This window comes from Cynocephalus volans, chromosome 8, assembly GCF_027409185.1.
Source record: "Cynocephalus volans isolate mCynVol1 chromosome 8, mCynVol1.pri, whole genome shotgun sequence".
In the NCBI taxonomy this organism is placed as follows: Eukaryota; Metazoa; Chordata; class Mammalia; order Dermoptera; family Cynocephalidae; genus Cynocephalus; species Cynocephalus volans.
In genome coordinates this window covers 142,944,350-142,971,808 of record NC_084467.1, presented here as the reverse complement: position 1 = coordinate 142,971,808, position 27,459 = coordinate 142,944,350, and the positions used below count along the sequence as shown (strand labels likewise).

General features: G+C 46.1%; 1 protein-coding gene across 4 annotated transcripts; it reads left to right on the top strand.

Moving 5' to 3' along the window:
- The first annotated feature begins 258 nt into the window (after window positions 1–258).
- On the top strand, window positions 259–27,459 carry NCF2 (neutrophil cytosolic factor 2). Of its 4 annotated transcripts, XM_063106109.1 has the most exons (15): window positions 259–432; window positions 2,249–2,331; window positions 9,229–9,337; window positions 12,014–12,148; window positions 12,951–13,058; window positions 14,276–14,335; window positions 15,763–15,806; window positions 17,301–17,442; window positions 17,652–17,720; window positions 18,742–18,817; window positions 20,499–20,524; window positions 20,947–21,098; window positions 21,224–21,335; window positions 24,832–25,009; window positions 27,347–27,459. In XM_063106109.1, exons 1-15 carry the CDS (start codon window positions 259–261, stop codon window positions 27,457–27,459), a joined length of 1,581 nt encoding a protein of 526 aa, XP_062962179.1. The 4 variants fall into 4 exon arrangements, with proteins under 4 accessions (XP_062962179.1, XP_062962181.1, XP_062962180.1 ...); XM_063106111.1 differs by lacking the exon at window positions 12,014–12,148; XM_063106110.1 differs by lacking the exon at window positions 12,951–13,058.

Here is a 27,459-nt window from a genome sequence, read left to right as displayed (position 1 = left end):
GCCCGCCCTCTCTCTCTGTCTCTTTCCTTTTCTCTCTCACGGTAGGGTTATGTGTCAGTTGTCAAAAGGTGGGGACATTTCCTGTCGCATTTGCAACACTGGGAAGTCGTCTTAAGGGAGGCTGGACCCCATTCTGCACACCAGGCTGGAACGTGAAGACCTGGGGGCCACTGGGGCAGCCCTGCTGGGGGAGACATCCCTGCTCGCCCTCACCCCGACTCCTGGCAGCTTTGTTGGTCTCCTGGTCTCCTTCTGACCATGTCCCTGGCCGAGGCCATCAGACTCTGGAATGAAGGGGTGCTGGCAGCCGACAAGAAGGACTGGAAGGGAGCCCTGGATGCCTTCAGTGCAGTCCAGGACCCCCACTCCCGGATTTGCTTCAACATGGGCTGCATGCACACGATCCTGGAAAACATGCCTGAGGCAGAGAAGGTGAGTGGAGGTGCCTTCTTGGGCCTCCTCCAAACCTTCCTAATTATAGTTTTCAACCCCCACTGCATTTTAGGAACCTAACCTCCAGAGAGCTCTCAAAGAACAAGCGGTGCCCCGGCCCCACCCCCAGACAGCCTGATTTAATTGGTCTGGGGAGGGGCCTGGCCACCACAGTTTTGAAAGCTCTCCAGATGGTTCTAAGGAGCAGCCAGGGTTTGCTTCCTTTCTTCTCCATCTACTAAATTCAAATCAGTCTGTGATCATTATTTGTCACCTTTATGAAGACTTCCTTAATTATGTGTTCCACGAATTCCTGACGGATTCAGGGTCTCTATCCTCCTCACCTTTGCACCTGCTTATAGGGCGCCTCTTATGGCTTTCCAAGAATTTCATGTGTGACAACTTTGCCTGCCCAGGATATGGAGCAGAGGCACTTAGGAAAAATAGGTTTTATCTTAATATGGCAATTCTGATCAATTATGTGAGCACTCTTTTAAGGATTCTGAGGCTGGCAGAAGGAAATCATACCATGATTGATTAATGATGTCTGCCAAAGGCATGACATGTGGTGTCTTAGTATCTTTGTCAAATATTTTTTCTCAGTTAAATACTCTAGTATGTGGTTGAGCATTCTCAATAATCACCTTTTGGACTGGTCATAGTAACATGGAAAGGGTATGGAGTTTAGAAGCAGAAGATCTAGGATCAAATCCCAGCTCTATCTCTCTCTGGATTTCTGGTCTTACGCTAGCCACATAAACTTCTGGATCTCAACTTCCTGAAAGTTTAAATATCATAAAGATTAAGTGAGACTAACTATTAAAGTGTCGTGTGACTTCACACCACTGTATACAATTAGTTATCATTTTCACCTTTTACTGCCAGTCTTTGCAAGGCAGTATGTGGACAGATGACTGACTCCCCGATACCCTTAAAGAACCAGTTTGTCCCATGATCATCTTCATTGTAACCAGTGAGTGAACAGCCTCAGCCATACTCTCCTGACAGGAAGAGGGAGAAGCTGCTTGAAAGTTCTCCCAGCCTGGCAAGTCCACCCAGGCTCCGGAGTTGGCAGACAAACCCAAGGAACATGGGAGGGTCCCCCACCTCTGGCCCAGCTCCCCTCAGGGGCCTGCTGAGGGGCTGAGCACATTCTGAGAGGGCTGATGAGACACAGTGCACATTGTCTGGGATAAGAGATTGGCAAGGGAAGCTGCTAGTCTGGGCACAGCCATGCCAGCAGGGACTATTTGCTCCTGTCTTGGACTTGACGTGGGATCCTAGGCAAGACCGTCACGCCTCTCACCTCAGCTCACTCCTACCCTTGGCTCTTCCTAGTCTAGGTCTCTTCTCAAATTCTGCTCTGGCCTTCTCATTCCCTCTGCCCTTCTTTGTTTTCCTGCTTGAGCCATTCTACTAGCATGTTACATGCATTCTTATTTGTTACTATTTTAATCAATTATTTATGCAACTATGTGATATATTGTTTATGTAATAAACACATATAACAATTTACATATTTTCATTGTTATTTTCAGTTTTAATTAATTTTATTATTTTGATCCTGTCAGTAATTTTGAAAGGCAGATAGTCATATCCCCATTTTACAGAGGAGAAAACTAAGGCTCAAGGAGAGGGGGTAACTTGTCACATGCCTGGCAATGAGGAAGTGACAACACAGGGGGTTCTGACCCAAGGTGTCTTAGGTCTAGGTGACCTCAGGCACTTTCATGCCCCTTCCTGCTCTCCCTCTGGCTCATCTCACACCCCCTCACCACCTTGCTCCATGGCCACATGTGGACCCTTCTCTCCGCAGGCCTTTACTAAAAGCATTAACCAAGACAAGCACTTGGCGGTGGCTTACTTCCAACGAGGGATGCTCTGCTACCAGATGGAGAAGTAAGTGGTCCAGTGGTGTGCAGATTGGGGAAGTTCAAAGAGCAACGCGAGGGGTCTCAGTGCTTCTAACTAGACTTGGTGGGTGAGAAGTATCTTCCCAGCCTCTGTTGGGAAGCGTGACTGGACCTTCTTGGAAAAGTTTTACAATAAATCAAGATGGGATGTGGCAGCTCTCACTGGAGAGGGAAGGCAGGCCTGCCACAGGATTACAAAAAAGTGGCGTCATACCATGAACCCACATAACCACCATAGGCCCGATATTCAGCTGGCATGGCACCCCCATGTCCCTGGTAGTGCACCCATGCTGGTCTCCTCTATGAGGTCTTGAGTTGTCACAGAATGGGGATTGTCATGAAACCACATCACAGCCAGGCCTCTAGGCTGGCCATTTAACGCAGTTGGTTAGAGCATGGTATTGATAACACCAAGGTCAAGCAAGGGTTTGGGTCCCTGTACAGGCCAGCCACCAAAAAAACAAACACAAAACAAAAACAAAACACTGGGCCTCGTCCCAGCAAAAGGTGTTTTCAAAGCCTGGTTTAACTCATTCAGTGAAATATAATTCAGCCACAAAAATGAGAATATGAACTATTCATACTATATGTGTAAGAATCAACACAGATACATAAGTAGCATGTATAAATATAGAAAAAGTTTACAGTAGATGCTAAATTAAAAAAACATTTCAAAAGAGTGTGCATAGCACAATCCCATTTAGCACAATCCCATTTCTGTTTCACAGCATAAAGTCTAGAAGCCCATAGACCAAAATGTTATCAGTAATTCTCTCCAGATGGTGGGATTATAGGGAAATTCATTTTCTTCTATCATCCTGTTTGCATTTTTTGTTGTGTTTACCGTCAACATAAAATAATTAGCAAGAAGCTAAATAAATATAAAATGGAAGTTAATCTCAATTCCTATTCCCCTCCATACTCCAATAACAAATATACAAATAACAAAAGTATTCTAAGTGTTAATTTCAAACGTTTTGGGGAGGGCAAACTGACGCTTTGTAGAAACTGTTCCATCGGTGTGCACAAGTTCTAGGGAAAAGAAACTTAGCCCAGGTGAATGAAGAACTTTCTAACAGTGAAAATGGTCCAAGCATCGTGTGGGTGGGGGTGTGGGTGAGGCAGGGCATTGATGGGGCAGTGGAGAGGCTGCAGAGGATGTCCAGGCGTGGGGAGGCGGCTGGGCTCCCATCCTGTGCCTCCTCCAAAGACTTTGACCCTAGGGTTGGTCAGAAACAGAGCTCATGAAGCCCATGTGCTCAACTGTTGCTAGGAGCAACCACAGGAAGCTCAGAGGACCTCAAAGACATAGATGCAGTCAATTACCCGGTGGAGTAAGAGTAGAAGTGAGGTTTTCCCAAAGGAAAACCAGAGGCACAGGGGCAATCTGGGGAGAGAGGCTGGAATTGGGAGAAGATATCCTGAGGTTCACCTTTATCGCATACACCTCCTTCTAGTAGCCAGTCTCCCTTCTCAACATCCTTCTCCTCCTTCCCTGCCTCCCTCACTGTCTGCAGTCTCCACGTGTATAGAACATGCAGGGAGGCCTGAGCACAAAACCTCCAGCAGCTCTCAAAAGACAAGCTCTAGGCCATCCCTTTCATTAGCTCTCATAACCTGTAATAAGGAGAGTCAACTGGCAGAAGAGGGAAGGCTCCCAGAAAGAATTTCCACATGAAAATGCTTCTAAGTCCTAGAGCTTGGAAGGCTAAGATTTTGAGTGAGTTAGAAAGATCTTAGAACAATCTAGGAATAAGACCCAAGGTTCAATGAATCTGTGATTGATCATGGTTAAGCCTGAAAGAAAAATCTACCAAATTTCATCTTTAATTCAACAGCTCTCTAATGAGGAAATAATAGAAATGAGGCACTGTTCTTGACCCCATGCTGGCTCCTTTCCTTTTGCACAATCCCTAGATGCTGGCATTCCCCCGAAAGTTATGTTCTTGACTCTTTTCCCTTCTATGACTACAGCAGTGGTTATTCATGGCAAAATACATGAATTTTCTCTCCAGAAACACATGCACAGGCAATACATTATTTAGTATACAATTTCAGGGGGATATGGATATGAAAGTCCATATGTAAACCTTAAGGATCCATTTCTGGGCAAGGCCACCCTCTCCCACAGCACCAACCTCCATTTGTAACCAGCCAGCTACTAAATGTGTACCTGGGATCAACCCAGAATGTCTCCCTAAACCTGTCAGGTTGACCTCTTAAATATCCCTTACGTTTACCTATTTCTCCTCATCCCTGGTTCAGAACCTCATTCTTCACCAGGACTACTGCAGTCACTTCCAGACTGATTTCCCAGACACCAGTCTTGGCCCCTTCATCCATGTTCCAAAGTGAACTTCTTAAAAAATCAGCGCAATCTGCTTAAGAACCTGCAGTGGCTCCCATTACTAGAATAAAAGTCAAATTCTCTTGCCTGTTCCTATGTGGTCAGGCTGCTGCCCACCTCTCCACTCACTATCCATGTGTTTGCCCCAGCCACACTCAATTACCACAGCAGTGACCACTCCCTTTTGTGCCTCCTTTTGTGACATCTGTCTAGTCAGTGGCAGATATTTGCTTATATATTTGTCTCCTTTGTTACTACTCTGCAAGCTTCTTAAGAGAAGAAATCTTTACTCATGCTTGGATAGCAGTATCTAGCACAGTAGCTACTCAACACATGCTTGTTGAATTAATTAAACGAAAGTGAGTAAAATATAGTCTCTGCTTCAAGGAACTTATAAATTCAAGGGGGCGAACAATTCACAAACACCAGTTACTATAATGTAAGGCAAAACTAGGCAAAAGCTGTAAGAAATATTTTTAAATTCAAAGGTGCTTCGAAATGTCCATGGAAAAATAAAATTAAAAGATAATACAAACCTTTCCACGAACATTTTGAAGTACCCTCGTAAGTACCATAGAGACCTAGAGAAATTACTTTTCAGTGAGTGGGTTACGAGTTCCCTCAGTTTACGATGGACTTGCTTTAGGGTAATGATCATATCAACGGCTGCTTCTATTTTCTGCATTCTCATATGCTGTGTTTTGCTCTTTTGTCATTACAAAGTTCCAACAGAATAAAGAGTACATTTCTGAGAAGGCAGGTGGTGTCTCAGTGATGGCCGTGGCAATCCGTCTCACCTCTCTGGCCCCAGCCTTGTCATCCCAAAGCAGGAGGGGGCTCTAAGGTGTCTTTCGAATCCTGTGCCTTAGGGATCCTAGGGCCGTGAAAATAATGGTGAGACCGGTTCATTGAGCTGGCCTAAAGGCGTGTGCAGACAAGCCCTCCCCCTGCTGACTTGGAAACAGAAAGGGCGCAGACCCGAGTCCCTGCCACTGCAGCAACTGTGGTATCCCAAAGGGGTTGGATGCTTGACTTCTTTCCTCTTGCTGAAACTCCATCGTCCTAGATACAGGTGTACAAACTGCAGGATTCTAGACTGCGTGGGGCATCGGTAGCACAGGAACAGGCAGGAACTTCAAGCAGTTACTAAGAAAGCTTTACAGGGAATATTGCAAAATGATGGTACCAGCCAGTGGGGGAGCACGGGGGTGGGCAGAAATTGATGACTCACAACCCTCTCAAGCTCAGAGCTTGTGAAAAGCCAGAGGCGTGAGGTTGCCCCTGGGCTGGTGAGCCCCTGCCTGGGAGAAGCGGGGGCTCTGGGCCCAGCACAGCCAGGGTGCCCCACAGGGTGCTGCTGGGGCATGAGTGTGAAGAAAGCACTTGTGCCCAGCCCAGCAGAGCCCAGCAGGGAGCTGCTAGCACCTTGGCCAGCTTCTAGGGGATGCTTCCAAATGGCACTGGGAAGAACACTTGAAGAAGGGCAGGAGGGAGGCGGGGGGCTGCCGCAGCGCGGCCCACCAGCACGCACACAGGGCTGAGTGCTATTTTGGAATTTTCATACTGAGTTTATTCAGACCCTGTACAGCGGGAAACAGAGCTGTGTGTCAGAGTGGCCCCCTGCTCCCCGTGGGTGCAGCTCCTGGTAAACAAGTGGAGGGTCCAAGGAGAGGCCTGCAGTGGGGACTGAGGGGAGCTGGGGGCCAGCAGATGCTTTCAAAGACATGTTTAAAAATGAAAAGTTAGCAGGAATAGCCACCCCCTCCCTGGTTTTCAACACAAAGCAAGCACTGAATAATTTGTGAGTTCTTTCTCTCCCCCTCCCACTGGGCCCAGATCTTTACACATCTTGATGGGCTAGAGAATTATATGGAGGATTTGCTGGGCTCATCCAATGCCAGGTAGACCCAGGCAGTGTTACTTCACAGCTGAAATCCATCTGCCAAGCCAGCTCAGCAGGGAGAAGGGCACTTTTGTAGGTTAATGCTGACAGCACTCAAAGTGTGCCCCCTGGGACCTTTGGCTAGCTCCCAAACACACAGTGGAACACAGGAAACTGCAGCCACCAAGGGAACAGGACACCTGCGTCTCCACCTGCCCCCTCCTCCTTGGCTCAGTGAATCCAGCCAGTCTCCCAGTCTTCTGGACCCGTGATAAGAGGGACCCATGATGCTCACCCTCTCCCCCTCCCAGGAACACCTGAAAGATGTGTGGAAACGACTTGAAATGCTCACTGCTTCTTAAGGAATGGCCTGCATGCTTTTAACAGCTTTTACAACCATCCTTATGAACAACAGGCTACTAGGGAAAGCCATCCTCCTGTTACAAACCCAGGCTCTCTTCTCTCATTGCTTCTACAGCCACTGCTGTGTGAGCCACTTCAAGCCTAATGGTGACAGCAGGTCCAGCTTCTCTCCCAACCTCCCTGGGTACACGTTCCTTAGGACTCTTAGGCCAACCCGCCCGCCTCGTCAGCTCCAAGCTTCCTTGAGATCCAGCTTCTAAACTGTATATTTTTAAATCTCCTGATAATACCTAAAACAGTATAGAGCTTCAAGTACGTAATAGCTGATTGGTCTATGGGTTTAATTGGTAGAGTTTTAGAGCTGAAAATGGTAATAATAATAACAAATTACTGTGTGTGCCAGCCACTGTCCTAAGCACACGAATGCTTCATCTCATTTGGTTCTCACAACAACCCTGTGAGGTACAGCTATTATTATTCTCTTATTTTAATAAATGAGGAAACAGACTTAGAGAAGTTCAATAACTTGCCTTTCATCACCAGATTTTAAGTGGCTGTTTTAGTCCGTTTTGTGTTGCTATAACAGAAATACCTGAGACTGGGTAATTTATAAAGGAAAGAGGTTTATTAGGCTTACGATTCTGGGACAGCTGCATCTGGCATGGGCCTCAGGCTGCTTCTACTCATGGCGGAAAGTGGCAGGCAGCCGGCAGGTACAAGCAGATCACATGGCAAGAGGAAGCAAGAGAGATAGAGAGAGAAGGTGCCAGGGTCTTTTTAAGCAACAAGCTCTCGCGGGAACTAATAGAGCGAGAACTCACTCATTAATCCCCCCTTCCCCAGGGAGAGCACTAATCCATTCATGAGGAATCTGCCCCCATGATTCAATCAGTTTCCAACACTGTCACATTGGAGATCAAATTTCCACATGAGTTTTGGAGGGGACAACACATCAAACTCCATCAGTGGCAAAGCCAGGACTAAAGTTCGGGTAGTTTTGACTCCAGAAATTGGACCCACATACTAGCAATCTCCTCATGGTGTATTCTCTTTGTATGTACTGTGCTCCCTCTACACAACACACTCCCATATTATTGACATGGATCTTGAGGCCAGGGAAGTAACTTGCTAGGGTCTCCCAGTTAGTGGCAGAGCTGCTAGATCTGGTGTCCCACTCCTGGTCCCATCACTACATCACACTGCCTCTTGAGAATCCCTGCCAGCCCGTGCCCAGATCCAGGCTTGTCTCCAAGAGCAGCCTTGGATGGCACATCCAGGTGAGACAGTGGCCTAGGGACTTTTGGTCCAGTTGCCCAGGTGGAAGCCACATCAGCATCCAAATTTGTTCCTGCCAGGCCAGGGGGCTGAGTGGACTGAGGGGCAGGGTAGCTTGTTTTTGCCGCTACCACCCCTTACAGGCCCAGCAATGGCCCCCTTCCATCAGGGCCTCTGTGGTTGTCAGTCAGGCTGAGGCCTGGGCCAGCTTCCTCAGGAGTATGTGTCCAGGTCCTGCTCATTCCCCTGCAGCCCTATTGACGCAGTCATCCCCCATTCTCTGCCCTGAATGCAAGGACAGCAGCCCAAGCCTGATACACCTTGCACCAGTCCACGCAACCCAGTCCAACATGGCACAAGGCAGCAACAGGAACAGCACTAGAAATACCATCTGGCTGAATGGTAGTTTCTTCTTTCTTTTTTCCAAAGTGTGTAGAGGAGGCAGGAGGGGAGAGAAGAACACAAAAGCCACAAAATCAAGAGCTAAGCTGGACTCAAAAGAGGCACAGGAAAAGGCTGTGGGCAGCTTTGAGAAGGGCCCCTCAGAGCTGTTTCAGGTCGGCCTGGCCTTACGGGGGGCCAAACAGGGAGGGGCAGCACGAGAAGTGAGCAGTGCTCCAGATCAGCTCTGGACACTCCACAGGGACATGGGGTGGCCAGGGGCTGGCTCTGCTTGGAGCTCTCAAGAGAGAGTGAGGGCTGTATTTGAAAGCTACAGCCAGGTCGACAGAAAGGTGGGCATCGCATGCAGTCAGGAGAGAAGGAAATCCCTGTGAATGCCCGAAGCTGGGGCTCTCTGGGTTGCTGTGATGCACAGCCCAGGGGGTGCCGGGGCACACTTCGTTCTAGAGGATACTTGGGCTCAGCGTCGGTGAAAACCTAGAGCAGGTCAAAAGGAATGGGAAAGGCTTCTTGTACCAGTGAGGTGGACAGGAAAGGAGAAGCAGACACACGTTTTATTCCGCATGTATTCCTCCGTGCCCTGCACTGGTTTATTTTCTCCCCTTGTTCTGCAGCTATGATTCAGCTATTAAAGATCTTAAATGTGCTTTGACTCAGCTTCGAGGGAACCAGCTGATAGACTACAAGATCCTGGGGCTACAGTTCAAGCTGTTTGCCTGTGAGGTAAGGAAGACAGGGCCCCGCCTGGGCAGTGGGTCGTGGCTGGACAGGCAGCTGATGGTTCAGCTGCACGGAGATCTGCTGACACCTCCAGGAGCTTGGCAAAGTCCTTTTGCCTCCTGTGCTTGGGACTCAGATGTTCCCTTGAGAAAAGACTCAATGGATCACTGCAGGGTCATCATGAAGTCATGAGTTACCTGAGGGAGTGCATTGTATTATCATGAGGCTCAAAGGACCATGCAAAAATGAGGCTTGCACGAGGGTGTTGGCCTGTGAGAGTGTTCACAGTAATTTGCATGTTGTGTTCAGCAATCAGGTGCACAAGCTATTTGCTCAGCATTATACTAACAAATCCAGAATCATGGGTTCACTCCCCATGCAGGACCCCCTGTAGCCTTGCTCATTTCCCAGGCTACGGACCACACTCTGCTATTAATGGTTCTCACCCCATGTGTTTAGTTAATACTTAGAGAATGAGGATAGTTTAGCACAAGTATCTCTTCTTGGTCAAAGAACAGCTCAAAGCACACATTTAGGTAAAGGTTTCCATAAAGGACAACTTCTTTTCTATATTACTAAAAGGGAGAGACATGACTAGCTTTGACTTCGTAGGTTCATGTACTTTTTCCAACTAACTCTCCCCGCCTCATCCCACCCCCAAATATATACCAGTAGCTTTAAGAGCTAAAATGTCACAGATCTTTATTTAGAAGAATTGCTGAAAAAAGTCCCCTTGCTTTAGTTTCTCAGGCACAAAAAGTCAAGTGTTCCCAGGGTGACTCAGGGCTAATAATAGAGTCCACAGCAGCCTGGGGCCCCTGGGGACATGTGGCCCCATCCCAGTCCTGCAGCAGGCTAGCAACTTACTTCACTTCTCACAGCCTGGGCAGATGAGGCTTTGTGGTGGGAACTGGCTGGGTTTCCCAACCTTGGCACTATTGATATGTTGGGTCAGACAATTCTTTACTACAGAGGGCTGTCCTGCACTGCAGGATCATAGCAGCATCTCTGGTACCCACTAAATGCCAGAAGTACCACCCCCCACTACTCCCCTCCCATGCCCAGTGTGACAACCTAAAATATCTCTAGACATTGCCAGTCACCCCACCGAGAACCACTTGTTCAGATTAAAGGGTTGGTGGACCAAGTGGCTCCAGAAAAAGGATCATGTCACAGTGGAATCACAGCAGAATTCCATGAGAGAAACATCCACCTAGAGTTGAGGTTGAAATGATCTGAGGGACAGGAAATAGTGGCTGAGTGGGCCTCTCTGCAAGTAAGGCTGGTCTTCTCAGGGTCTAAAACCCTCTCTGCCCCTTGGGACCCTCCAGTAATTTCCCTATTTATAATCTTGTTCCTCTCTTCCCACCACAGTATAACCCCAGCTTCTGAGAAGTCACACCACTTTTTGAAGTCTTCAGGTTTCTCTAGTCATTGAGTCATAAAAACTGGTGTAGGAAAAGGTCTTGAGAAGTTGGTTGCAAAACAAACAGGAAGTTCTAAGCATCCTTGAGTTCTCCTATCATTTCGCACACATGGACACATGGTCAGGGGTGGACTGGGGCAGCCACCCAGGTATGCAGGAGACAGCAGTGCACAGAGGCTGAGAAACAGGCCTGGAAGAGTCCAGGTCTCCAACTCTGGGCTCAGTCCCAACCCCCATTGTCCAGTTCCATCCACTAACTCCATGGAGACACCAATCCAGCTGCCCATCCGTGTTGGGTGAGTTAGTGTCACTTGTTGGCCGGAGGCCTCAGTTCTTTGCCCCGTGAACTTCTCCCTAGGGCTGCCTGAGTCTTGTCATGACATGGCAGCTGGCTTCCCATAGAGCAACTGATCCAAGAGAAAGTGAGATGGAGTGTCAACGACTTTTATAATCTAGCCTCAAATGTCACCCCCTCATTTCTGTAGTATCCTACCTTTTACTTCTTTCAGTCAAGTGGTTTTTAAAATCTCGCTGATGTATCCAAAAGATTATTTGATTCTGTATGTAAGTGGTGAAGCATAATAGTAAAACAAACACTCACGAACTTACAACCCAACTCAAGACCTAGAAAATTCTGACTGTTGTAGAATTTGCTACTCCCTCCCCACTCCAGGTGAAGCACTTCCCTGGGTTCTGTGGCTAAGTCTCTTCCCAGCTCCATTGGACATTTGTCCATAGAGTTTTCTCATGTGCATTGCTATATTACACTCTTGTCACTCATGTGGTGAAGGCTGGGGTCCATTGGTGCTGGTGCAGGACAATACATCTGGAACCCTCTCCCCACCCTACACCTGTCCAGCATCTCAGCCTGGGCTCAGTAGCAGGATCTGGACTGGGAGGCCATCTACCCGTATTTTATTCCCGACTCTGCCTCTGCCTCTTCAAAGGGCCTTGAGCAAATCACTCTTCTCCATACTAAAACAACACAATAGTTCTTGTCTCCTCCTGATCTATTTGATTACTGGGAGAATGCACATGGTATTGGATTTATGCATTAAATGTTTTCCTAACACCATGCTCATGCTTGACATAATTCAGTAGCAAGAATTATACTATATTTTAGAATTCCCAGGAGATCTAGGAAGGGGAGAAATGTCACCAGGCAACATTCCCAGAGTATACATGTAAGCCCTTCCCGGGCACCGTGATTTGGAGTCATCTCAAGTTTTATGTTGTGGCCTATGCTTTTCTAGGTGTTATATAATATTGCTTTAATGTACGCCAGAAAAGGGGAATGGAAAAAGGCTGAAGAGCAGTTAGCATTGGCTACGAGAATGAAGTCTGAGCCCAGACATTCCAAAATCGACAAAGCCACAGAGTGTGTCTGGGTAAGTGTATTGATTCGGGTGGTGAGAGGATTTCATTGGATTCTTATTTTTTTCAGAGGACATGCAGACTGGGAAACCATAAACCGGTGCTTTTACTTTTCTGTGAGTTATGGGCAACACTGATCTTTCAGCATACTTCCATTCAAGATCTTGAGTTTGTGCTGAGAAGCCAAGGCCTAGAGTATGGGACAGCAGAGCCCCTGTATCACAAGGCAGCACAGGGGAGCTGGAGGCGGGTGGCTGGAGCAGCACCGTGTAGCCTCAAAGCACTGCGAGGACAGAGGCCATGTCTACTTGCTTACCATTGAGTAATAATGGCTCTCAACAAAATGTATTGATTTCGTGAATGGATGGTAACAATTATCCATAGTTTGAGCACATTTGGGAATGAAGCTAGTTTTAAATAAGATTTTTAAAACACCAGGAAGAAGAGGGCTCAAGTGAGTCTTTCTACTCCGGTCCACATCAGCAAACACCAATCCCAGGGGAGCACTGTCATGGGCCTTGCTGTGACAGAACCCCACAGATGCCCCACAGAGGGGAGAGGGACAGTTCCCCCAGGAAAAGAGGGTTTTGGCCAAATAACTACCAAACAACGCCCACACAGCCTCTCAGCATAAGGTGTTCTGGAAGCCAACTATTCCTACCTTCAAACCCTAAAATAATAACAAGATCGGTCTTTACAAATTTGGAAAAAGTGCTTTTGTGAGGTTATCTCACATGGATCCTTGGGTCCATTCGGCGAGGGAGGCAGGACAAGCCCCATTTTCAGATAAGGAAACACTGTGCGTCTGCGTTACAGAAGCAGAAGCTGTACGAGCCAGTGGTGATCCCTGTGGGCAGGCTGTTTCGACCGAATGAGAGACAAGTGGCTCAGCTGACCAAAAAGGATTACCTTGGCAAGGCTACGGTAGGCGTGATCGCTCGGCTTGCTCTGAGTCTCCTGCGGCCTTAGCCATGTGCGGCAAGGGGGAGGGACTCTTAAGAAGAGGGGTGGCAACAAGAAACACATCACTGTGTGCAGGTCTGACTGAGAGACGGGCAGATGCTTCTAACTTATTTTCTCCAGGCTCTTCTCACTCCTGCCTTCCAGACTGACCCTGGGCGGAAGCCACCGGCTACTCACCAGGTGCTGAGTCTGGGGGACTGATCCAATGGAAAGAAAACACAGCTCTGAGGAGCTCACTAAAGGTGGAGAGAACATGCTAGGCCAGCAAGGGATCCTCTTAGTTTACTTCTCCCTGTAGTGCACTTCTCCATGATCTGAGGATTCTCTCCCTGCTTCCACAGCCCTGTGATTAGCCTCCTTCTTAAACTGGCCTCCTTCTGAATCCAGGTCTTACATCCTTTCAGACATGATCCAAAGTGAGTCAGCAGTCCCCTTCCAAAAGTGCATTTGACTTTGACACATTTATAGGGCTAAAGTTGCCCCTTGCCTGGGTAACTGGGTCTGGCACAGTAACAGAGGTCAAGAGAGCCTGGGTTAATGGAAACACTCCAAATATCCATCCGTGAATGAATGGATAAACAAAATGTGGTATATACATACAATGGGATATTAGCTGTAAAAAGGAATGAAGTAAGGAACCATGCTACACATGAATGAACCATGAAAGCATTATGCTGTGTGAAAGAAGCCAGACACAAAGGGCCACATGTCATAGGCAAATCTAAAGAGAGAGAAAACAAATTGGTGGCTGCCAGGTTAGGAGGAGAAGGAATGTGGATTAACTGCTTAATGGATATAGCATTTTCTTTTGGGGTAGTGAAAATGTTTGGTAACTAGAGGTGGTAGTTAACAACATTGTGAATGTACTAAATGATGCCGAATTGTTAAATTTAAAGTGTTTGATTTGATGTTACATGAATTGCACCTCAATAAAAAAAAAATTAAGAGAGAGAGAGTGAGCCCGGGTTGAGGGTGGGGGTGGGTACTAGTTTCTTCAGTTGCTGGAACTTCTAATCTAGAGGGTCATTAATCTAATCCTTAGCCACTGGCCACTTCTAGAACCAGGTACAAGTAAGCACGGATCCAGGGAGTAAGAAAGGAGGTAATCTTGGGGAAAAACACAGAAGATGGGAAAACAGTCCTGGCAGAGCTTCATACCCTCCTGTCCTTGATTTCAGGTCGTGGCGTCTGTGGTAGATCAAGACAGTTTCTCTGGGTTTGCCCCTCTGCAACCACAGGTGAGGTTCCTGACCTCCATGAATCTAGGTTTCCAGAGCTTTCCAGGGCGTATCCAACTGGGGAAGATATTTGTGCTGAGCTGCCTTATTGTAAGGGCTCCTTCAATGGCCCCTCAGTGTGGCTGAGCGTCTGCCTGCCCATGCAGTCCCAGGTTGCATGGCTAGTAGGGGAATAAGGAAGTGTCAGGTTTAACCTCAAGGCCTTTGAAGCCAACTCTCCTGCTTCCCCTAAAATGCCATCTTTCCTTCTCTAAGTTCTGAGAGGTCTGTTGATCGTCTCACCTGAAGACTCGACCATTCTTTCAGAAAACTGAAACCTCAGTTATGGAAGTCTTTTTAACAAAACCCACTCTTCTTGGGTTCAGGGTCTAGTGGGGAATCCCTTGCGGCTTGGGCTTGAGACCATGGGCTCTCCTGGCTCCATCTTCCTGCCGTGTGCAGGCAGTTAGTTCCCCTGGGAACACAGGCAGGGCACCCAGAGTGAACCAATTTTTCAGCCCAAGCTGAGCCTGGAGAGATGGTCCCAGATGAACTGGATGACAGTGAGTCTAGATATGCAGACAGAGCTTCCTCATGAAGGGAGGAAGGTAAAAACAGGTTGAAGAAAATACGAGTTCTGTTGCAGTGGAACCGTAATGGGCAACAGCATTGGTCAGACGAGCAGAGGGAGGGTTTTCTGAGCATGGACACTGATGCTCCAGTCTGCACACACCCTGGACACTCCCCAGGACTGGACTGACTGCCTCGCAGGTCAGGATGGTTACTGCTGGCTCAGAATGTGACCAACACAGGGGCTCTGGAGGGTGGGTAAGCAAAGAGTGTCAGAGGAGAGCCAGCATATAGATTCCTTGATCTCTTTCTTCACAGTAGAGTTGAAGAAAGCCTTGCTGACATCCCTTGGGCTTCAGTTCAGCAAGAGGACTACAAGAGGGGAAAGAAGCCCAGATAATTGGACTGTATATTTAGTGTAGAACAGGGAATGTATATCGAAAGGAGATTCTCGCCTGGTCAGTGAATCCTGAGTTGATTTTAAATATTCTCAAGTCATATGATATAGCATACATTAATTATAAAACAGAGCTCTCGGAAACTGTCCTGGGAAAAGGACAGAGCTCAAGGTCAAAAGCACTCCTGTGACCCTGTGTTGCTCTGTAACAGCTAACCTTCTCCACAAACCAGCTCTGGCTCAAGATGAACTGCTGCGCTAGTGAAACCTGTACCCAGGGAACTGATGGGAGGTGTTATTTTCCAGTGTTCAGTCAGGGTGCACTGTGCCCTGTCCCTAGACACTGTTCCCATCAGCCAGAAATGCGTTCTTTAATTTTCTGATCTAAAAGAATGCTCAAATTACCATTAATAGTCTGTTCTCTCTCCCCCTCCTTCCTTCATTGTCCTTCCCTTCTGCATTTCTCCTGAATGTTCAATAGGCAGCTGAGCCTCCACCCAGACCCAAAACACCAGAGATCTTCAGGTAAGTTAGACTTAGATCCATGTGCAGAATATCAAAGCTCCAAGCCTAAACTGATGGCAATAAAGGGAGTGAGTGAGGAAGATGAAGCTGGAGTCAGGGTTGAAATCTCATGGAATTTTCTAGGATGTTAGGCTCCTTCTGGTTTCAAGGTTAGAATGGAATGATATAGTGGGGATGGGAGTCTTGACCAGCGGGACCCGGCTGCAGTTTCACCGTGACCCAGGGTCTCCATGCCAGCATGCACAGCCATCCATATCGTGAGGGTTGCTGAGGTTCAGCAGTGTCCCCTGGAACACAGCCACCCTGGGGGTCAGGAGGCTGACCTAAGGGTCAGAGTTCAGTTTTGCACTGGCTGCAGCCCACTCTGCAGAGGGCCAGGCAGAGCTCTCTGGAATCAAGAAGCCAGAATCGTGTCCCCTTTCCCGTGGGGTTGTTTTCCACTCCCTATAAGCATACGTTTTCTGAAAAAATAAGAGGAAGGACTCAAGAAGAGGAAGTCATTCTTCTGTAAGATGAGAAGCAAAGAGTGACATAACCTATGGCTTTCTTAAGAATTCCCTCTAGAACGAAGCAAGCCTAACTCCCCCACCCAATCAAGGAGTAAAAAAAGTGAAAAAAGTACCAAAGCCACTAAAATACGAGGGGGCTGGACCAACTCATTCCTGAGCTCTGTCGACTAGAAGAGTCTGTAGCCCTTACATGAACAGACAGGATGTTTGGAAACAAAAGGAAGGGCTGCCAGGAAGCACTGGGGAGTGAACGGAGGGAGCCTGAAACCCACGTGCGTGGGCAGCCTGAGGCCGGCCTCTTAGTCACCCCTTCCTAAGTGGCACAAATCAGACGCCCCAGAGCCTAGAAGAAGAAAGCCAGTCCTGAGGAAGGGGTGGAGGGGAAAGGACACTACTTGGCGCAGCGAGGCAGCCTCGGAATCCTGTGCGTACCTCCCTGCGCATGCCTCCCTGCGCATGCCTTACTCACCCACGTCGCTCTTCCTCCCGTCCCCCTCCCCAGGGCCTCCCCAGCACAGCTCTAGGCATTTCCCCTTCCTCCTCCTCCACGCATCCTCCTCACCCAGCTGGCTCTCACCTGACTTCCACCTCCTGTCGTCCCCTTGCCACACTTGCCTGACCCGCCCCAGCCCAGACTGGGGAGCTGGCCAGGATTAACCAGCCAGGAACTTTCCAGAAGAGAAGGGAAGGCAAGGACTGTAAAGCCTCATTATCTTGTGTTGTGTTGTTTTGTTTCTTTTATTCTTGTTCCACTGCATATATGGCCATGAAGCACATTCACATGTGATTTCCTACCTTGTCCTCTTGGGAGCCCAGGTGGGCAAGCACCCTGCTCAGGGTCACATGGACAGTTAGATGTGGAGGTAGAGCAAGCCTGGAGCAAAATCTGTGGCTCCGAGTCCATTGCGCTGGTCCCGTAACTCAGGGTGGAGGGATGTGGTCCAAGCTAAACAGTGAACTGGATCTTGTGGCTACCCCCCTGCAGGGCTCTGGAAGGGGAGGCTCACCGTGTGCTGTTTGGGTTTGTGCCTGAGACACAAGAGGAGCTCCAAGTCATGCCAGGGAACATTGTCTTTGTCTTGAAGAAGGGCATGGATAACTGGGCCACAGTCATGTTCAACGGGCAGGTATTCAGGGGATCAGGAGGTGGTGCTTATGGGCATGGGATCCTGGCAGAGCTTTCTGCAGAACAGTATCTGCTAACTTATTTGCAGACCAGCCAAGTTCTTTTGTTTGTTTGCCATCACTCACCCACAGCTCTGGCTGTTCAGTGGTATGGCTATTGATGAGCACATCTTTATTTTCTCCTTTCTAATTCTGTGATGTTGTACTGCAGAAGGGGCTTGTTCCCTGCAACTACCTTGAACCAGTTGAGCTGCGGATCCATCCTCAGCAGCAGCCCCAGGTAATGTAGTGCTAAGGCCTAACCCATTTCATCCCGCCATTTGCAGATCGCTCCCTGGAGGGGAGAAGAACAGTATGAAGGAGGTGCTGTCATGATCACTGAAGACTCTCTAGTCCTGAGCCCACCTTGAGTTGGCACCAGCTGCCCAGAGCTGAACCTAGAGAGGAGGGGAAAAACCCAGATGTATGAGTGGACACATCTGTAGGGCCCACTAGGCCCATCCACCTGTGTGACGACTCCTGGTCAGAGATGACATGGGAAGCAAAGCCTACAGTATATGAGTATAACCCCCTTGAACATGAGGGTTAGGTCTTCCCAAATAAGTCCTCTTTGCCTGGAAGAATAGTTAATGTGTCAGCTGGTATGAGGCTGTTAAAAATATGATGTTTGTTTTAGAGCACTGAATCAGAGTGGGCCTTGCCAGCAGCCAGTAACTACTTTGGAAGCTGCTACTACCTCTTCCATCACCCCTCAAAGGCCTGCCCTTTTGCCAGGCCTGGGGAGTGGTCTTTGTTGGATGTGAGCAGCCATGTAAATGATCTAACTGATGGCAGAATAGCCTGTCTCTCTTCAGACTGTGCAACCAGTTGTATATGGGCTTGAGCCCCCTGGTCAGTCACTACATCCAGATGCTTTGAAAAGGTTCAAAATGCCATGCAAATGAGAGGTGGAATTTTTCCCTTCTAGGGTCCTGTGCAGCTGAAACAAAAGCTCAATGTCTTATCCCATCTCCAGTGGATATCAAAGATAGCTGGAAGGGATGATAAAGTGCCAAGAACATTTTTAGGGGGGTTAGGATTCTTATTTCTATTATGATTTTTGCTTTCATCAGGACAACCATGCATTTCCTTTTAACCAACATTTTCCTTTGTCTTCCTTCAATGTTACCACCATCCCAACTTTTAGGAACTCATTTGTATCTGGCTCCTTTCCACAGAGGTCTGCAGAGTCTCTTCTCACCCCCACCCCTGCCTGAGAACTTTGAATGAAGGTTCTGACCATCTTTTTCTGTCATTTCCAGGAGGAAACCTCCCTGGAGTCTTACATCCCAGCTCCTCCCAGTTCCAATGCCCCTGGAAGACCCCAGTTGTCACCAGGTTAGTGGCCCTGGAGCAACATGCTAGGTCTGAGCACACTCCAAGCTGCTTCCTCACTAAGAGCTATTTTCCCAGACTTCCAGGAAATTCTGGTTTCTCCTTCTCCTAACATGCCACTTAGTTTATGACCACACAACCCAAGAACCCCCTCTCTCCTGCACCAACCACACACCCAAAACATGAAATCGACGCTCTCACTCCCTGCCTACTCCAGAATACTCACGGGGCTTGGTTGAATACAGCTGGTTTCTGAGGGGCAGTGAGTGTCACCACTCAAGTAGTCACCAAACGCCTCATTCATTAAGTACTGAAACCATGTCCTAGGAAGAAAGGTTGAAGTAATGGCACATGTTTACCTGAGAAGGGCATGAAGTGGCTCTTTGCAAACGTCTGAGGAGCTGTATCTAGAAAAGAAACTGTTCTGCAGAGTCCTGAGGGGTGGACAAAGAACCAATGGGCTAATGTGAAAGGGAAATTTTTTCTCCAATATGGATCTCTCCTAATGTGGAGAGAGCTGTCTTGGGAAGCATTATCATGGGCTTGTTGTCACTAGCGTAATTTAAGCAGATTCTGGATAAGGGCTTGGTAGAGATGCATTGAATAGGTGGGCTGTGCAGACTCTAGATCAACGATTGCCACGCCCACCTGATATCAGAATCACTGATGCCCCTTCCCCATATTTATTTTTAAAAATTTCAAACCTACAGAAAAGTTGAGTAGAGAACAATAAACACCAGAATGCCTTTCCCCTGACTCACCGTTAACTTTTTGCACCATTACTTGTCTCGCTCCTCACTTGATACATAATTTTTCCCCCCAGACTCACTTGAGTAAATTACAGACTCATGACACTTCACCCTACCCTTCAGTACAGAGCTCCTGCATAACCACAATACAATCGTTGTTTATCTAGAACATTTAATGTTGATATACTACCATTATATAATGTATATTCCATATTCAAACTTCTCCAACTGGCGACCCCCTCCCCCCTCCACGTCTTTGGTAACTTTTTTATCTTTTTTGTCTAAGGACTCATTAAGGATCACATATGAACCTAGGAAGATTTTAAGAATACAGATCCCTTGGCCTTTGGTTCTGATTTTTTAGGACTCAAATTGGGCTTGGGAATTTGTATTTTTAGAAGAAACCTCCCAAGTTATTCTAATGATTATCTGGGTTTGAGAACAGGGGTTATTTTTGATGATGCAGCCCCCACAGTAGTTATCTTTATGCACATTTCCTTTATATATGCATACTACTATGCTACTATATCATGCACATTAGAAAACATACACACAAATAAAGGACAAGGTAAAAATAAGCGATTCTAATATTTCTTCTTGTGCCCCTGGCTCATCTCACACTCCTGCTTTTCACTGCTTTGCATCCCACTGGCTTAAATGACCTTTGGGATCCTGCTAATCCCAAGGATTGGTGAGGATGTGCTGGTCCTTTGATGATTATTTATAGGTTCTGGGTTCATGTGTGTTCATGACCTTCACATTTCCCCAGAGTGAGATTTTCCCCATAGTTTACTAAGGTTAATAACCACTCCAGAGATTAGAGGGTAAGAAGCTGGGTGCCCTGTTCTAAGGGGTTTCATTCTGTGTATGGCCAGGGACTGGCCAAGAGTATTCATTCACTACCTTTTGTTTTACTCCCTACCTTTTCCATTTAGGTCAGAAACAAAAAGAAGAGCCCAAGGTAACATTTTTTCTTCATACTGTTTCAAGTGGTAGAAGATGGAAGAGCTTGGGCCGTCCACTGCGGGCATGTCTCTTTGGATTACAGGGAGCCCCAATGGAAGGGTCGAGCCAGTTGCCACCTTACGCACAGTCTATGGGCTAGGGATCCCTCAACAACCTGCTTCATCCCCACGCACACATTTCCTACAAGCCTATAGCTGGTGGGCCAGAGCTCGCTCAGTAGGAATTCCTGTCCAAGGAAGAGTTGAGCTAGGGGACCTCTGAAGGCTTTAGAGGGCACTATGAAACCAGTTACTTATTGGTCTCTCCCTGCTGCATGGGGTACTATTCCCTGTGCCAATTAAAGCTATGGTGATCCAGGATGTTACTGAGAGAAAGCCTCACACACTCAGAAGTTCCCTTTGTTTCCTCCTCCCTCAGGAAGTAAAGCTCAGGGTCCCCATGCCCTACACACTCAAGGTGCACTACAAGTACACGGTGGTCATGGAGACTGAGCCCGGGCTCCCCTACAGCCAGGTCCGGGACATGGTGTCTAAGAAACTGGAGCTTCTGCTGGAACACACTAAGCTGAGGTGAGCTCCACGCAGGCAGCAGTTAGAGGTATAGCTGGGGACCTTGCGCTGGCCTGGAGGACAGAAGAGGAGGATGATTTTTGTGCTGATGTTCACTGACTTGGTTCCTACTCATCCCTATCCAGCTATCGGCTTCAGGACAGCAATGAGCTGGTGCCCCTTTCAGAAGATAGCATGAAGGATGCCTGGGGCCAAGTGAAAAACTACTGCCTGACTCTGTGGTGTGAGAACACTGTGGTGAGTGCAGTGAGCCCAGTGGCACCCAAGGTCATGTTCCCACTGCGCCACTTCCTTAGCAGCAATTCAACATTTACGAAGCACCTTCTCTGTGCCAGGCCCTATGTTTGGTGTTGAGGATACAGGGGGCAACGAGTCCCAGTTCTGCCTCCCTCTTATCTGCATCCTCACCCCAGGAGCAGCCAGGAGAGGGTTTCCACAAAAGAACAGGCCCAGGAGCCCACGGAAAGCCTGAGCCCCTTCCATGGCTACCATACTTAATTGTGTCAAGCCTTATGCCTATCACTGTCAAGCAATGTTGGAATAAAGTCATAGCTTGAGGCTGAGCTTACAGCCATTCTACACCTTCTTAAGTTTTCATCGCAAAGAATGCTTGAGGGTGAAAGAAAAGAGTGAGCATTTATTTCTCAAAGAGATGGTTCAGCTAACAACCTCACACTAATAGCAAGCATCTACTGAGAACTTCCAATGTGCCAGATACTGTTCTAAGTGCATTCTGTGTATTAATTCTTATAATCCCCACAGCTCTGTGAGGTAGGTATTATTATCCTGCTTTATAATTTAGAAAACAAGGCAAAGAGAGGCCAAGCAACTTGACCAAGATTACATAGCTGGTCAATAGTGGAGCCAGGCAAGCAGTCTGACTCCAGAGCCTGCCTATGTTCAGAACCACCCTACTGTACTGACAGTACAAGGGCAGGTTATCTTTTAGCCCTGAGCTCCTGAAAAGAATTAGCTGACTTTCAAGTAAGACTAATGAGAGTCAGGAGTAAAGTAAGAGTCTACAGGTAGTAGCTACAAGATAACACTCTCGGACATTTTCCCTTAGTCTCCAGAGGGAAAGTTGCCATTTCTTTTGTCATTTAAGTTATTAATTCTCTCCCCCAACTCGGGCCCCTGAAAACCACCCATCTGCTTTCTGTGTCAACATACACATGCTCCTTGACTTACAATGGGGTTACATCCCAATAAACCCATCATAAGTAAAAAATATGTCAAAAATGCATTTAATATCCCGATATATTCACTGTAAAGAAAAAAATGGTTAGATCTAACCATTGTAAGTCAAGGACTATCTGTACTTCTGCCTTTTATGTAATTTCATATAAGCAATTGTACAGTATATACAGTCTTTTGTGTTTCAGTAGTCCATTCCTTTTTATTGCTAAACAGTATTCCATTGTATGGATACCACAATTTGTTTATCTATTCACCTGTTGGGGGACATTCAGGTTGTTTTCAGTGTTTGTCTATTGGCATTGATTCTCCAACAAACATTTGCTGAGCACCTACTGCTCTGTAGAGACATAAAAACTGGTAAGACACAGGCCCTTCTTAAGGGGAAGACATGAGCAAACATGATGAAGCATCATGCTGAGTAACCTGCTGCTGGAGACTCACAAACAGCAGACTGTGTTACGGAAGCACATGAGAGGGTGCCTAACTGGCTAAGCTGGCCAGCAAGCTTCCTCTGAGTAATCAGCTCCCATCCGTAGTCCTGAGGCTGGGGAGAGCCCTGTATAGTGTTCATGAGATCGCAGTCTCCACTGACCAAAGCTTTTAATTGGGGTTCCTATGACAGTTTCAGTTCTCCCTCTGCCCAGTTATGTTTTTCTGCCTTAGCATTTATAGGCAGTGGCATGTGCAGTTTTATTAGTGTAGGAGGTACAACATGAAATAGTTCATACATGAATCTTTTGGAGAGCTACTATTTTTAATCTACAAGTGGATTTTGAGACAGTGGAAATGACCATGCCAGGAAGCTATTCTAGCCCATCTAGACCTTGGGCCCATGGTAGGAGGCAAGGTACCCTCCTCCAAACCTCATCCTCACAGCTGGGCAGAGGCTTCTGTTTAATTAGAGGGAGGGCTTCTTTGGTAGATTCTCACTCAAATCAAAGACAAATGATTGCTGGTTAAAAAAAGTGAGTGGGAGAGGCATTGAAGAGGATGAGCCTGGAAGAGGGCACGGTGTAAAGCATTTGAGGTATCTAAAGAGTTCAGAAAAATGCCTTCTGGAAGTACGGCCACTGGGGTTGAGACTCCCTGGTGTCTCTGGCTGAAAGAAGGCCCCAGGACCACGGGGATATGAGTGTGAGTGTAGCAGGGCCCTTGAAAGTTTGGAAGGTCAATCTAGGTTTTCCAGTGGTCTGTCTTTGGAGTAACCCCTTCAGCATCTTTCTGAAAGGATCCTGGCTAGAAAGTGTTCTGTTCTGAATCTGAACTACTTCACTTAAAAGGCTGTTTCTTTAAATTACTTTTTTTTCCTTTGACAAGAGCTTCAATTTATTTAGTGGCTATATGTGGTTAACCCTCCCCAGACTTACAACAGTCTTTTTGGAACTCAATCTAGGCCCAGGGGCCATTGTTGAATGTTTTTTATCATTATCCATCACTGTTGCAGGCAGCAAGTCAGGTTGTTCTCATTCACTAACTAGGGGAAGGAAAATGAACTAACATTTATTAAGCATCTGTTCTATGCAAGGACACTTATCATTAACCAAGTGTAAATATTTAAATATATTTAAAATAGTACTGTCACAGAATAAGGGTTTAGTAATTGCCAACTATTATTTTTCTATGACATCTCATTTAAATCTTCTATTCTCAACTTCAAATTAGGAGACTGAAGTTCAGAGAGGTTACGTAAACTGCTTGCTCAGGGACACACAGCTGGACACCTCATTGCACTGCTTTTCAGTAAAGAGGATAGACCAAGGTTCAACAAACAGCATTAAGAAACTAGAACTTTTAACACTCAGTACACCATTTTAGCCTAGCAGTGTTCCTACAGTTGATTTGTTAAATCCTGTGATTCACATCCCTAGAAACTGCATCCTGTTTCCTTCAACATTTGTGGAGCAAAAATGACCATGAAGTGATAGAAGTCTAGAACCAGAATGTCTAAGATGTGTAAGAAGTGTTGTTAGATAAAAGTGAAGCCTTTTTCATGGCCTTAGACAGTACGACACTGTTCAGTGATTCTCAAACTTTAGCAAGTGTAAGAATAACCTAGAGGGTTTAAAATACAGATTGCAGGGCCCCACCCCCAGGAAGTTTGATTTTGTACATTTGGAATGGAGCTGAAAATCTTTATTTCTAACAAGATCCCTACATTGTGCTGGGGAAATGGTGTTGGACTCAATGCTAAGAAATCCAGGTTTAAGTTGGGTTCTGCCATTTACTTGTGACTCAGACTGTTTCCCTATCTGAAAAGATAGAAATAATAATGCCTATTCTACCTTTCTCAGTATTATTGTAAGGTTTCAGTAAAAGATTTTAAGACTATACATGGCTCTGCAGATCTTCCAGTTTCATTTATCCAACCATCCACTATTCATAAAGTACATGTTAGGTCTGTGCTAAGCACTGATCACACACTTGCCTTTAGGACCCCAGGTGCCACTTTGACATTTCACTTACTGTTTGCTTTAGTGATGCTCAATGTTCATTGGCCAAGAAATTAGGAAAACTAACAGACCTTTTATTATTTCAGGGTGACCAAGGCTTCCCAGATGAACCCAGGGAAAGTGAAAAATCTGATGCTAATCACCAGACAGCAGAACCTCAGCTTAAAGAAGGAAGCCAAGTGGTAGCACTCTTCAGTTATGAGGCTACCCAACCAGAGGACCTGGAGTTTCTGGAAGGGGATGTAATTCTGGTGCTATCAAAGGGTAAGTGCTACTCCAAGATTATAGAAGCTAAGCTACATGTTAGCAAAAACAAAGTCAAGGGCAGAAAGAAAACCTCAATAACTGACAAACCAGACTTTAGCCAGTGGTTTCCGTCTCCTTCCTAGCTTTTACCTGGAAGGAGCAAAACTGAGTGGCTCAGCCTTTCCCTGTTTGTTGCTCTAATAGGAAAGGAGGTAACAAGCAGCCCGAGATAACATCCTGATTATTAAAGATGGTTATGTTTTGGAAACTACAGATTCTCATTCCCAGAGTTAACAAATTGGCTGGAATCATTTTGGCTTTACACCAAGCCATAGGATGCTTACCTTCTGCAAATCACACAGTTCTATGAATTGATGCACTTTGCAAAGAGAAGGGAAGGTAAATTTTGCCTTAAAGGCAGCTATTCAGAAATGCCGTGTCCCTCTGATGACTTTCTTGTTTCTGTTAGGAATCAACACATTAAAAATTGAAAAAGTGGAGAATTCTAGCTTAGTGATTCTCAAACTTCAGTATGCCTAAGCATCTCTTGGAGAATTTGTTAAGTCAAATTCCTGGGCCCAGCTCCTAGAGATTCTGATTCGGGTCTGGGGTGAGGCCCACAAATTTACATATCTGACAAGTTTCCAGGTGATGCTGGTCTACTGACTGAGAAGCACTGTTCTAACTTATAGTTTGACAGTCTTATTTTCTCTACTTGGAAAAAAAAGCCTTGTTCACATGGCTGAAATGCTGTGCATTAGTAATGCACAGTAGTGAAAAACTTAATGATAACAGAAAATATAACAGATGAAGAAATGAGAATGGGAGATTTCAAAGTTAATGGGGTAGAGAGTAAACAAGTGTGTGGCAATTAGCAAAATAAAAGTAGTGAAATACAGAAGCAGAGTGTACTGCAGTGCCTACCTTCTGACAAGAATGGAAACTCAATGAGAAGAATTAGGTTGAGTAACTCCCAGTGCCACTTTCTACGTATCAATATCAACCAACGAACTAAATTGTCCAGAGTTTATGGGGTGGAGCAGGAAGGAGATAAAAATGAGAGAACAAACAAAAAATCCTTTCAGGTAGATATAGAGAGAAGGAAGCATACTTCTTAATATGGTATGTACAAAAGTCTAAGTTGGTTTAAACTCAGGAAATACCCACATTCTTTGGAACTTCATCATAACACTTCAATAGAAAACAATTCAGCATTCATATGGGGTGGGACTGAGGACAAATTTGACTGCATTCAACAATTATGAGATGGTTTCATCTACAATGTGCTTCTCAAACTTTAACATGCATGTGAATCACCTGAGGATTTTCTTAAAATGGATTCAGGTTTAGGGTGAGGTCTGGGATTTTGCATTTCTAATATGCTCCTGGGATCCAGGACAAACAAATGTTTCCAGTCCACAACCCCACACTGTAAGTAGGAAGAATCAAGAGAGTGATTTACGATTAGAATTACCGGAGGGAACTTTCAAAGAAATTGATGCCCAGCCACACTACACTAATTAAAACAGTATTTCTGGGGGCAGCATACAAATACCAGTGTTCTAATGTCTGATCTAGATGTCTTATATCCAAAGATGAACTTCTGTACTGGTTGTATGGTCTGGTAGGTGGGCCTTGGAGGTTATACCCAAGTTATCTGATATTTACTGACAGAATGGCTCTGAACAAATTAATGTCTGGATCTCCTTTTCCTTAGTAAAACAGGGATAATATTTACAAGTTATGAAGTCTAAGTATATTATATTCTAGCACAATAGCTGCACTTTATTAAAAACTCAAAATAGGAGCTATGAAAATCCTTATATTTTACAAACATGTATTAACCCACCACTAGCTTTCTCAACTCTTTGATGAATCACTGAACTTCTTTTGTGTGTGTGGCTGGCCTGTCCAGGGATCCGAACCCTTGACCCTGATGTTACAACACTGTGCTCTAACCAACTGAGCTAACTGGTCAGCCCTCACTGAACTCTCATATTTAAAAAATGGCATGATCCTTTCTGTAGTCAAATGAAGATTCCCAACAAAGCTCAGATAAAACTTTCTTTAAAAATCCTATTTAAAGATTCATTATTCAATTTCTTTCATCTTATTTCCCTATGTGGTAACCTTTTGAAAAATATAATTCATTCTACATTTTACTCCACTGTCATGTCTAAGAAATCAATAAGATGGCAAAACCCTAAGTTCACTCACTTACCTCATATCATTGTCTAGTACTGTCTTTTCCCTGTTGTCACAATTGGGGATGGGAGAGGTCTGTGTGGAAAACCCAGATGGGGTAATTTTCCTATATTGGTTTTAGAAATCGATGTGTACTTTTCCTTTTATCAGTGAATGAAGAATGGTTGGAAGGGGAGTGCAAAGGGAAGGTTGGCATTTTCCCCAAAGCTTTTGTTGAAGAATGTGCAACTATGGATTTGGAAAACACTCCTAGAAGAGTCTAG